Source organism: Lycium ferocissimum, chromosome 10 (assembly GCF_029784015.1).
Source record: "Lycium ferocissimum isolate CSIRO_LF1 chromosome 10, AGI_CSIRO_Lferr_CH_V1, whole genome shotgun sequence".
Lineage (NCBI taxonomy): Eukaryota > Viridiplantae > Streptophyta > Magnoliopsida > Solanales > Solanaceae > Lycium > Lycium ferocissimum.
Genome location: NC_081351.1, coordinates 32,090,581 through 32,104,216, shown reverse-complemented (window position 1 = coordinate 32,104,216; position 13,636 = coordinate 32,090,581). Strand labels below are relative to the sequence as shown.

Below are 13,636 nucleotides of genomic sequence, written 5' to 3'. Positions count from 1 at the left end.
TAAATATATTGTTTGCTAATACGTAAATACACTGAAATATACTGAAACATTTTATCAAACACTTGGTGGGCATAAAGCTCCACAACTCTCTTCAATGGTATATCTCTACACCAACAACCTATTCTCTTACTCCTAGATGATTTTACAATATCATATTACTATAATCAATACTATTCTTCATCACTCATAAGATAAACAACACTACATGAACAACAAACATAAGAAAGATTTTCCTCTTCTTTTGGCCCATCCATGGAGATTTAGCAAACGAATTGTTATGAATGTAATCACCTGAATCTCCATTAATGTAATCCGATAAGTCACGGATAACCTTATGCCCAAAAATATCATAAACTTGTCGTTGAACCACTTCAGATGGAACAAGCTCTAAAGCTCTCTTTTTGATAAGGACAACAGTGCCATTGATCTTTTTGTTTTCAAGTTTACTAGTTGATGCCATTAATTAACTCTTTGTATATGAAGTCATATTGGCTGGAGATCATTTTTAATTATGATTTGAAAAAATGGAACAATTACCATGTATTTAGGGAGAGAGATAGTAATGCGGCGTGTATTTAGGGATTATGGGGCAGCACAGTTAATTAAAAAAAGTGGTTAGCTATGAAATATAAATTTTGAATAATATAGCTACTAAACTTAAATATTAAAAAAGGTAGTTACTATCCATAATTAAGTCTTAAGGGTAGTTATGGCAAGTAAATTTTACATAAAAAAATACAAAAAAGAAAAATAAACGAAAGAATCATTTCTCACTTCATTGTGCCAATCATGTGCTTGAAATAATCTCCTTATTTTGTATATACTACCTTCTAGAAGATGATAAATGCAATGAATCCATTCTGGTATTGTGCTTAATATCTCCTGCGACATGATTGATTTTCATCAATATCTCTTTTCTATCTTTAGCTTCCACCACATTTTAAAATAAAAAAATGTAATCAACTTTTTGCTCATTTAGCAATTCAATATTTAATATAGCTGCTTTTTAGAGAAAGCATTTAAGCTATGCATTTCATTCACCCATTACTGATGGAAGTGATGAGATTAAGTGCATTCCCTAAATAAAGGAAGTGAAATATATAATATTACAATTAGCATTATACATAGAACGTGTGCATATTCAAATCCTCCTAGACAAAAAGGTACTATATTTGTTTGCTTAGTTCAATTTCACCTCCAAAGAGAGACATTACAATATGTCGAAGCACAAAAGTGATGAAATTATTTTGGTCTTAACATTTCTTTTACTTGTCTCAAACTTATGTTGGTTGATGAGTCCAAAGAGAGTGAAGGAATGTAACACTACTAATAGTAGCAAGAAGAATGTACAAATTTTCCTATTAGCAGGGCAGAGCAACATGTCAGGACGTGGTGGAATAAGTAGAAAAATTGTTGGAGGAAATGTTACAGATATCTGGGATGGTTTCGTGCCTCAAGAATGTAAACCAAATCGAAAAATTATACGATTTAATGCACATCAAAAATGGGAAGAAGCACATGAGCCTCTAAATTATGGGATGGATTGTTTTGAACGTTGTGGAGTTGGCCCTGGAATGGCATTTGCTAATGAAGTTCTTAAAAGAGACTCAAATTTTGGGGTCATTGGTTTAGTACCTTGTGCTAGAGGAGGGACTGGTTTGTATAGATGGATTCGTGGATCTTATGCTTATGATGACTTAATTAAAAGAGCAAAATTTGCTTTAAAAGATGGAGGAACTATCAGGGGGTTACTTTGGTATCATGGTGAGGGAGATACAAGAACAATTAATGGATCAAGTTCGTACAAGGCCAAATTTGAGAAATTTGTTCATGACTTGCGTATTGATTTGAATTCTCCTAACCTCCCCATTTTGCTGGTACACACGTCTTTCTTAATATCCTGATTATAGTGCTATGTTAATATGCTTTTATTTTTTATTTTTATTATATCTGGTGAGACCGGAGAGGAAGGGGAAAGGGTAGGAAATATTGTGCTACTGATGAGATTTGAACCCTTCACCTCAACTGTGAAAGACAGAGAGTTAATTTAGTTGAGCTAGCCCTCAATTCATGTTAATATAATGTTTGATCAATAGATATGTGATTATTGTGATTTTCTTTATTATATTGGGGGGTTAGGGAAGGAGAAACGGGGGAAGGGCAAGAAATAGGAATCGAACCCACTCATGTTGAAACTTGATGGTTCTCTGATATGATATGTAGATTTTAACTTGTGATTCAGAGTTTGTGGGACATTTCAAAGTTCAACTCATCAAGGACTTTCTCTTTAATGTAATATTGTTTAAGGATTTAAGTTATATACACTTGGTGTGCAAAGTTTTTTACCCTGTTAGTCGTGTAGTTTGAATAGTGATGCATGGTTGGTTAGTTGTACTTTATAATTTACTTTTGTGTGCTATAATATTTTCTATAACATCAATATACTAACGAGAATGCTTTATGCACCGGGCTGCCTTTTACCTTTTTTTCAACATACTAGATCTTAAACTCATTTTTAATTATATGACAGGCAGTCCTACCATACCCGAAAAAGCCATTTGAAGGGCCATATATAGAGGTGGTGAGAGCAGCTCAATTGGGAATTAACATCTCAAATGTGATAAAGTTCGATGCTGAGGGACTAGAAATTGGGTCAGATGGCATTCATCTCACTACACCAGCACAAGTTCAACTCGGTCATATGTATGCTAATGCTTTTTTGAGCCTAAAAAATTTCACATCTTCAACTTTTAGTTTCTACAAGTTTTTCCCTTCTAATATATTCTCTTAGATTTTCTGTTGATCCCTGTATAACTATAGGTGTTAAATGAACTCTCGTACCACTTTCATATATATAATGTGTTTGATTTTAACTCACTGGTTTCTTATTTATGTATGTGATTTCCATATGATCATCCATCACGTATCAATTGTTCCTTAATGGATTCCGAGTCGGACAAAATTACACAGTAAAAGGATGATCGTTTGGTTAATCGTGGAAATAATTGACGTGTTATGAAGAGTACAATTGCTCTTAGGCTAATTACAACTTCATCGCCTTTTGTTTTTTTGTTTTAATATTTGGTAGCTTGTCTCATGACTGTTTTCATCGCGGATCATAGATATAGACATAACTCACTAAAATTTCAATAAATCCAATCTAAGCTCATAATTTTAAAAGTTAAAGGATTTTGCTGCTAACAGCCTTAACTTTGAACCCATTGATTTTAAATCCCCCATCTGCCTTTGTTAACTATTCCCTCCGTCCCATAATAAGTATCACCTTAGTAAAAAACACACATATTAAGAAAACAATAATGTAATGTGAAGTTTACTAAATTACCCTTATATATAAAAATAAATTATTTTTTCCTCTTGATTAGAAAATGCATGAGTAGTAATCCTTTCGACATTGGGAATCCAACAATATCAAGTCACTATGTGGCTTTTCCAATCATCATTTAGATATTACTTTAACTTGTATGTTTTTGTCTAGGGGTAGAGTTGAAAAAAACTAGTCAATTTATATCTTGATTTCCTAAGGTGACACTTATAATGAGATAAAAAAAAATTTGACTAAGGTGACACTTATTATGAGACGGAAGGAGTAATACTTATTGATCATGAGAGTAGCGACTAGCGCCAATTGCAAGCACCAACGAACGTAAAAGTTTCACTTGGACCAATGAAAATTTGTCTTTCTTTTCTTCGCGTAAACCTAAGATGAGTCATCAAATCAATTGAGAAATGCTATACGCAAGAATCAATATTTGCCGAACTTTATGATTTAAACAACCATTTGAATTACACTGGATTGATACCTATGTAAAAGCAAAACCTTAAGTGAAGTTATATTGATTATTCCCTCTACTGATCGATAAATAGGAGAAAATTAGGGAGAATTAATGAGCCTTTACAAAACTTTGTCTCATGTGTTTCTCTGGAACTGGAGTTTGCAGTTTTATTTAATATACAGATTACAATTAAGAACGTATTCTGAAACCAAAATGACGAACATGTACATAATAGGCAGAAATATGGAAAGCAAAAATAGCAAAAGAACTTACATTGAAACAAAAAATCAATTTATTATGATTAAGTTAGGTAAGAATATATCTTAATTAACCATTAAGTGATAAAAGTGTGTGTATAACATATGAGAGTAACTATCTTTCCTAGAGTTGGTAATACATGAGGTAATTGGAGCACTGATGATTTGGTACAGAAAATGGACCATGACGCTGCAAGATTAGAATGGGAAGCTAATTAGTGACATTGACATTATTGTATTAACTATGGCTTTCTGGTTCAAACCTCGAAAACTATCAAGAGTGTGGTGAGATGGATGAAATCTCTTTACCCTTAATTAGATATGTCGGGTTCGAACCTTGAAATAAAAGCTTGCACCTTAATGGGCCATGCACAGCGTGAATTCAAATTAGTCGGTCAATCAATAAATATAAAATACCGGCTGATTATACTTATACCAGGAAAAGAAAAAAGAAAAAAGCACATGTGAAATAGGTTTGTAAACTATATATAATTAACTCACCCCAATATTCTTCTCATATTATTGAGTAATTTTGGGCTCTGAATCAGTGAATTGAATACAGTATACGGTGCGCATCGTCCTTATAAAATTAATAGAACTATTTCTCCTAGTTTTTTCTTATTTACAGAATCGTTTATATCTTCCTATATCTTAGTACTAGAAGTAAAGTAAGATAATAAGGATACATTACTCTTCAGAAGAAAAAAAGTGAAATAGAAAAAGAAACGGAAGAACCATTTCAAGCTTTAATTATATAAAATGCATAAATGTAAGGTTTAAACAAATTTAATTGAGATAATCTCCTCATGTTCATTAATTACATATACTAGAAGATGATAAATGCAATGAATCCATCCTAGATACATGATTGGAGAGATTTTCATTAATATCTTTTTTCTATCTTTGGCTTTCACCCCATTTTAGGTAAAGAAATGTAATCAAAATTTTGCAAATATTGTATCATAAAATATCAACCGTAATACAATAGTTAATTCTTTTAGTTGCTTTTTAGAGAAATTATTTAAACTATGCATTTCATTCACCCATTACTCAGGCAAGTGAAGAAATTAAGTGCACTCACTAAAAAAAGAAGTACAATAATGTGACAATTAGCATTATACATAGAACATGGGCATTCTAATCCTAGTTTCTCCTCAATGACTAAAACATAAAGAGCATTTTCAAGTTCACCTCCAAAGAGAGTCACCACAATATGTTGAAGCACAAAAATGATGAAATTATTTTGATCCTAACATTTCTTTTACTTGTCTCAAACATATGTTGGTTAATGAGTCAAAAGAGAGTGCAGGAATGTAACACTAATAGCCGTGTCAAGAAAAATGTACAAGTTTTCCTATTAGCAGGGCAAAGCAACATGGCAGGACGCGGCGGAGTCATTAGAAAAATTGTTGGAGGAAATGTTACCAAAGTCTGGAATGGGTTCGTGCCTCAAGAATGTAAACCAAATCAAAAAATTATACGATTTAATGCAGCTCAAAAATGGGAAGAAGCACACGAGCCTCTAAATTATGGAATTGATTGTTTAGCAAGTTGTGGGCTTGGCCCTGGAATGGCATTTGCTAATGAAATTCTTAAAAGAGACTCAAATTTTGGGGTCATTGGTTTAGTACCCTGTGCTAGAGGAGGAACTGGTTTGTTTAAATGGAGGCGTGGGTCTCTACCTTATGATGAATTGGTTAAAAGAGCAAAATTGGCTGAGAAAGATGGAGGAATTATTAGGGGGTTATTGTGGTATCATGGTGAAAGTGATGTAAAAGGGGGAGATGGATACAGAGATTATAAGATCAATTTGGAGAAATTCATTCATGACTTGCGTAGTGATTTGAATTCTCCTAACCTCCCCATTTTACAGGTAATTAACACTTTCTTTTTTTCATTTTCTTGATGATACTATGTTGATTTGAGATTGATCATAGCCTTTTCATATGATAATTTGGATTCTAATTAACTAACTCGTGCTTTTGGAGTTTGAAATATTTCAAAGTTCTTATCTGCGGCATGTTTTTTGAAGTGTCATTGTTATAGATCCAACAAAATAGTCCAATCGAAAAGACTAATCTATTAGACGGGAGACTTCATTTAGCTATAAATCCATTAACATTTATTTTTAATCAATGAAAGATAGTTGACATATAACACAGGCCCCTTGACGACCAACGACCTTATTGGTCACAGCTTGGTCTAGTTGGCCTAGACCGGCATTCCTCTTAGGTCCAGGACCACTCAACTTCAAGTTGTGGCCTCAAGTGTTGATCAACTTGAGTATTATATCAATATTGGATCAAACAAGAGAGTTCAATCTAAAAGACTAGTCTATTATATGTGAAAACTCATTTAGCTAACCCATTAGCATTTCTCCTTTTAATTAATGAGGAATAATGGGCACATAATCATAGTTTGTTTCTTTTTCATTGACTAAGCATGTGGAAGCTTTTTTAAAAAATGACTAGCAGTGAAATTTGAATCTTTGGTTCGATATGATGTTTATATTAAGTTATATTTAAAAAATGTTCTTATGGTTACTATTCAATTATATATGACAGGTTGTCCTACCATATCCGAAAAAGCCATTTAAAGGTCCATATATAGAAGAAGTGAGAACAGCTCAATTGGCCATCAACATCTCAAATGTAATAAAGATAGATGCTAAGGGACTAGAAATCGGTCCAGACGGCATTCACCTCACAACCCCAGCTCAAGTTCAACTTGGTCATATGTTTGCTCATGCTTTTCTTAGCCTAATTAATTTCACATCGTCGAATACCTTTAGTTTCTACAAGTTTTTTCATATATTCTCTTAGATCTTATTTCCTAATCTTTGTTTTTTTATTTTTTCTTCAAATGAAGTCCCTTACCACGTTCATAAATGTTATATCCAAGAACCAATATTTTCCAGACTTTGGTTATATTCCAAGGTTTTCTTCTTCTTTTTCCTTTTCATATGTATTGTATATTCAAATTAACATTAATAGTTCCAGCAGAGATATATCGTTTCATAGAGTTCTTCTTTGGAGAAACCGAATGCCTCTGAGGCTGCGAAGTTAGGCATTTCTGATCAAGACAATTTGCAAAATCAAGATTTCAAGCTCAACTAAATGAGAAGCAAACACATTTTCAACAATGATAAAAGAAAATTATTAAATGATGCAGAAACGCCTGTGAAATTACAAGAGAGATCACCATATATAAAATAGGCAGAATAATGGAATGTAATTATAGAAAAGAAGTAACGCTAATTAAATTACCAAATGACATACATGTCCATCCAACATTGAAATCATGTTCTTCTAGACAGATAAAAGAGACAATGAAACAGACCGACATGCCTACTTATGTCATTCTCTTTACATAGTTTAAGTTCTATCCGTTATTAGTGCATGACTTTAAATTTTTTATACCATATGATCGCTTGAAAATAAAATAAAAATACTTTATTACGACCGATTAAATTGAACCAACCCATGTTGTTTAGGCAAAATGCAATTTGAGTTGTAAAGGTTGAAAATATGCCAGGTTCATTCGTACGTGTCGGATTTCCAGAATATATTAGTAGATGACCAATTATACACAGCCATTACACGACTTTAACATATACAACGTGTTCGTGGTTCATAGCATTGTCGGCCCTTTCTCTTTATACTACTACTTTACTACTTATATAGAAGCAGCTAAGGAGAGCAGCTTCGGGTCGTCCGGAGATATTTTTGTAATTATTGATTTTTCTTGGTGAGTTGTCTTGCATCATTTGGTCTAGGGACTTGACTTATTACTGTGTTGACTGAAAAGCCAGTAATCTTTCATATAATTCCGCTTGCGGCTTTGTACTGTTTAATTGATTGAGCAACAGTCAGTTTTTTGAAGTTTTATTTTGCCCCTGCTTTTGCTCTTTTTCACAATAAACACACTTGTACATTTCTATAAATCCAAAATACTTAAGCCTTCTTTTGAATGCCCAAAAAGCCATTACAACTGCTGATGTCACATGAAAGTGACAAAGGCTCACACAAATTCACAGTGTCAGGTCCAGCTCATCTTTTGGTACATGTGCTTTCAAATTTTTCCTTCTTAATAACATGAACTTCAAAGTACACAAAGAAAGCTCCTTTTTGTAAAAAATTTGAACTAACTTAGCATATTCATTGGTAAAATCTTAAAAAAATTAGTGAAATCATTTCTTGGGCTAACATGAGAAGCTCATTTTTGTATATTAAAAATCATCTATCATTTCTGTCATTGTACAGTAAAATTGATCAAACTTTATCATACCCATCTAAAATCTTATGAAAATCATCATAGAAACTTTTTCTTGGGTAAAAACAATTATGGTTAAGATAAAATAGAGTTCAGCTTGATGTGAAAAAGAAAAACGAGTATCCGTTAAATAATAAAGGCACAACTATATATGCAACTACGCTTTGCAGTTATTGGGGAAACTAAAGTCCTAAATAGATTGTGTTAATTACTATTACTATGATAGAGGAAGGACTCCACAAGGAAATATATGTGATTACTATGTTTTTCAGTCTTTGGAAGAAAAAAGCTTGTTAAATAACCTGTGTTCATTGTTAGTATGACAATTGGATAAAATTATGGTTTTTTGCCCTTTTCATGTACTTTAGGTGATTTAAGTTTTTAACTTTAGGATTTTTTAAGGGAAAGTTTCATAAATGACTAACTTGGAAGGCCTTATTTATGCATTTTAGCTACATTTTACCTATTTACATGACGTAGCAAACCTATAGCAAAACTCAACACTTGTTACTTATTGTATTCGCATCGCTGTATTCATGAATACGATCATTAAAATTCTTTGAATTTTGTATTCAATTTAAATGTATTCAAACTCATTCGTATTCATTATAGCTACTTTTATATTGTATTTACTTTATTATATTTAATCGGTTGTATACAAAACACAGGATTTTGCACTAAAGAAGTTAACGAATACACTAAAAAACTTAATACAAAGAAATAAAATTCACTCTATTCATTTGTATACACTTCAAAATTCAATGTATTCATTTGTATACAAGAAATAAAATTAACGAATATATAAATACGAATACAAGAAATAAAATACACCCAAACACTAAATTGTATGCTAAAAAATTAAAGAATACACTGTTTGAATTGTATGCTAAAAAATTAATGAATACATTGAAAAAGAAACACGATTTTTCACATCGTAGACCGAAATACGAGGAAAAAGCCACCGTCGGCCGGACTCAGGCAAAGCAACATTTGTCGACGGTGAAGATCTCATTATATCCGCCAAGATCCGGCGGACCGACCGTAAAAGTTCACTTGGGAGAAGGATGGAAGGCCAATCATTGAAGATCGATGTATATCCGTCGGATGGGTCGAGATCTTGACCGAATCTAACCATCAAAGTTCGCCGGCGAAGGACGAAAGGCCAATCGGTGAAGATCTGATGTATATCCGATCAGATCCGGCCAAGATATGACCGGATCTGATCGTCAAAATTCACCGGAGAAAGGTCGTGGTGGTTGGCGGCAGAGCATTGGGGCGGAGATGGGAGAAAGAGAGAGAGAGAGAGATCGAAGGGTTGAGTTGGAAGTGAATAATGTGATGATGGGGTATTCTACTTTGTGTGTATATATATATATAAATAGCTATAAATTATATTTAACATATTATTATTAGCTATGGGATATAATTATTTTAACCTATAACTACTATATATAAATATGTACTAGAGTTAGTTATGCCATGTAGAATTCCCTTCTTTTAAAGTGGACTCTAAAACTAGAATTCTTTAATAACAGCAAAACTAAAATCCAATACATTTTTTTGCGCGGAGTGCCCTTCTTTTGGGGTGGTCTTTAAATTTTGTCCCTCATATTTGTAGTCTTTAAATTATGCCCCTCATATTGCTGGTCTTTAATTTTTGCCCTTCGCATTGCAACTTTGAGCTTTCGCGCCGAAATAATGAGGTTCGAGTTCGAACCCCCGCTCGACATAAATTGAAAAAAAAATCGCAAGACAAGGTTTGGGTCGCGTGTATGCGGACCGGCATACTTTTGTTAAGGAATTACACATTTTTATGCCGGACATGGCATACTCATACCTTATGGGCAGACTTGGCATAAGTATGCGGATCGCATAATCTTTTGATAATTCTTCATCGAAGTTATGGGGTGGGGGCATACTTTTAATGGGCAAACTTTTATGCGGACCCGCATAACTGTGAAGGAATTATCAAAGTTATGCGGACCGGCTAAGTTCTTGGTCATAAGGCTAACTTTGTAATTCTTCACAAAGTTATGGGGCATACTTTTAATGGGCAAACTTTTATGCCGGGTCGTATATAATTTTGAATGAATTATCAGGATTATGGACCGGATGCCAATTCCTTCACAAGTATGCGGGTCCGTATAATCTCTTGTATCTTAGTATTGGGGGCATAGCGAAATTTAAACTTGCCTTGCGAATTTTTTTTAAAATTTTTATTTGTGCGTGGGTTCGAACTTTGGAACCTATGGGTTTATGCGAAGGGCAAAATTTAAAGATTTCAAATATGAGGGGCAAAATTTAAAGACCACCCCAAACGAAGGGCAATATTCAACATAATGTTATTTGGGCCCATGCCTTACTATTATACTAGATACCAAAACCCGTGCCAATATGGCCCCAATATATTTTTATAAGTTTATCTCTGTGCAATGCAATTATCAAAAAATTTCAACATATTCTATGGCGTTTCTTGAAAGTCGCCTGTGAAAATATAAAAGTTTTGGAAGCACGAGTTTAATAATTGTGTTATAATATATTCCCTTCGTCCCATAATAAGTGTCACCTTAGTAAAAAACACGCATATTAAGAAACCAATAATGTAATGTGAAATTTACTAAATTACCCCTATATAATAAAAATAAATTACTTTTACCTTTTGTAAATCCTTTGACATTGGAAATCTAACTTTACCAAGTTACTATGTGATTTTTCTAATCAACATTTAGATGTTACTTTATTGTCTAAGGGTAGAATTGAAAAAAATTAGTCAATTTATGTCTTAATTTCCTAAAGTAACACTTATATGGGATAATTTTTTTTGGCTAAGATAACATTTATTATGAGACGGAGGAAGTATTCCCTTTGTTTCAGGTTATTTGAGATGTTTTGAAAAAATTATATACAGTTTGACTGTAGAATAGAAACACTATTAAGTTGATTTGACAATAATAATTTTTGGGCTAAAAGTTTAATCTTAGGTTTGAGACCATTAATTTAGTACTTATAAGACAAAGCTGACATGGAAGTGGGCCTACCATTAAGCATGATGAACATGGGCCTTACAAAATTAAAGGCACTATAGTGACTAAATACGTGGAAGAATGAGAACCCCATCCACACTAAATCACCAATGAGAACAAAGAAGGTCGGAAAGACCAAACTACCCTTGCTAAGAAACACACATGTCGACGGACAGCTGTGTGCTTCTAGCCTTCTATTTATATAAAGAAAAAACAACTTGATCTCGTCAAACAATCAAGTATCAATCACTCGCACCTACATTTATACTTCCGTGAAATCAATTCCTCATTCAGGCCAAAGGTCATATTGAAAACATGGAAACTTCAAAGATTACAAAAACACCCACAAACGAAGAAGGAGACAAGGAGATAAAGGTGGATGCTATAAATTACAAGACATCAGCAGGACATGAACAAGAAGAACCTCAAAAAGAGAATGTGACAATCACACATGTGCCTCTCCCTAATGAGAAGCCTGGCACTGGGGATTCTATGGCTGCCAAAGTTGCTGAAACAATTGAGTCTGCTAAGGAAACACTTGCAGGCGACCGTAACAAAACAGATTGAATCAAATCTTTTCCCCTGTTTTCTTGTACTATGTATAATGTATTTTTCCTGTAATACAACACGAATAAGGTTTATGTTCTAGTTCTTGTAATAGTAATGGACGACTTTGAATGGTGTATTCAGTTACTGTTTGTTAAAAGAGTTTTCTTTACTTTTTCTTTCCAGTCCAGCCTGTGGGTCTATCATTATACCTCGAGAAGTAGAAAGAATTATCATTCCCATTATACCTGATCGGCTGCGGGGTTGTAGGGGCTGCCGCCTCTACGATTGATATCTGATTTAGACTGGATTTAAGATTTTTCGCATCCTATATAATTATGTATCCGGTAAATATATTTTTCTGAAATTAATTGGAGTTGTGACGATCGTGGTTTCTTTCTCCTCCGGTGAGACCCTCGCATAAAAATTGTGTTTTTCTATTTCATTATCATTGCTTCAATTGTGTGTCTACGAGGGTATTTGGCTAAGCTTATAAGCTACCAAATCTTATAAGCATTTTTTTAGGCATGCGGGTTTGGTAAAATAAAATTGCTTATAAGTCAATTGCGTATAAGGTAAAATAAGCAATAACCCGTAAGTTGATCTCCCCCAACTTATTACTTTTTAGCTTATAAGCACTTTTAGTTTTACCAAAATTATTACTATTCTATCTCTAATATTATTTTGTAATCTCTGAAATACCCTTAGCTTATAAGCACTTTTAGTTTGACCAAGACTTTTACTACTGTATCCCTAATATTATTTTTTAATCCCTGAAATACCCTTACTCTAACAAAACCCCTAACTCTCTCCATCACGTCATTTTCTCACCCTACGTCTTTAAAAATTAAAACCCAGTAACTCGTGATTTGATTGCTCAATTTTTTTAATCACATTTGAATATTTTAATTTAAGTAGCAATAAACAAAATTTCATTAATTGCACATGTGTTTCTTCTATTCAAATATTTTGTGTACTACTTGAGTAAGTTATCCTAACGAATTTTAGTATAATTATTACGTATTTTATTAAAGCTTATGATTGTAGTTTTGCTTATCATAAAATAATTTATATTCATAAGAAATAATTTTATCTAATCAATTTTATATTAAAAATAAATGAGGCATAAATTAGTTTGTATATTTGGAATTTACGTTCTTATTACTATAAACAACTTTGAGGGTATTTAAGTCATTCTAACAGAAAAAATGTTTATCAGCACTTTTTTGCCAAACACTTCAGCAACTTATTATGAGTTTTAATAATTTTATCCAAACGCGTAACTGTTTATTTATTAAATCAGCTTCAACACTTAAAAATACTTACCAGTACTTAATGCTTATCAGCTATTTTAAATCAGCTAAGCCAAATGACTCTGTATCATTATAATTGCTTAAACTCTGGTTGTCTCATAAAATAGTCCACCTAAATTTGCGGAATTCCTCGGTAATCTATATATAATATAAAGCTAGGCATAAATAAGGTGATGTGGCACCTCTCTGTGATCTCCATTGCTATTTATCTTTTTTCTCCTATTTTTGGCTTTTCTCATTTAAAAAATTTATGTTCTAGGTTAAAAAAAAAAAAAAGGGGTTACGTCTCTTAATTGCAGCAATTAAGAATTATAATGGCTAATAGTTGATTAATAAAAAATGAGTAAGGGGATGACACGTTCTTATATACATAAATCAAATTAATGCTCTTACTACTCATATTTTATTCCATCTTTTATTACAATGAAGAA

The 13,636-nt window shown here is 32.9% G+C and overlaps 2 protein-coding genes across 2 annotated transcripts; both read left to right on the top strand.

Annotated features, from left to right (window-relative positions):
* Positions 1 to 1,098: 1,098 nt before the first annotated feature.
* LOC132035329 (probable carbohydrate esterase At4g34215) lies at positions 1,099 to 2,931 on the top strand. Its single transcript, XM_059425596.1, has 2 exons — positions 1,099 to 1,877; positions 2,531 to 2,931. Exons 1-2 carry the CDS (start codon positions 1,218 to 1,220, stop codon positions 2,789 to 2,791), a joined length of 921 nt encoding a protein of 306 aa, XP_059281579.1. The 5' UTR covers positions 1,099 to 1,217; the 3' UTR covers positions 2,792 to 2,931.
* Positions 2,932 to 5,098: 2,167 nt separating this feature from the next.
* Positions 5,099 to 6,986, top strand: LOC132035328 (probable carbohydrate esterase At4g34215). The gene is made up of 2 exons (XM_059425595.1): positions 5,099 to 5,924; positions 6,616 to 6,986. The coding sequence occupies exons 1-2, from the start codon at positions 5,265 to 5,267 to the stop codon at positions 6,871 to 6,873; spliced, it is 918 nt and encodes a 305-aa protein (XP_059281578.1). The 5' UTR covers positions 5,099 to 5,264; the 3' UTR covers positions 6,874 to 6,986.
* The last annotated feature ends 6,650 nt before the right edge of the window (positions 6,987 to 13,636 follow it).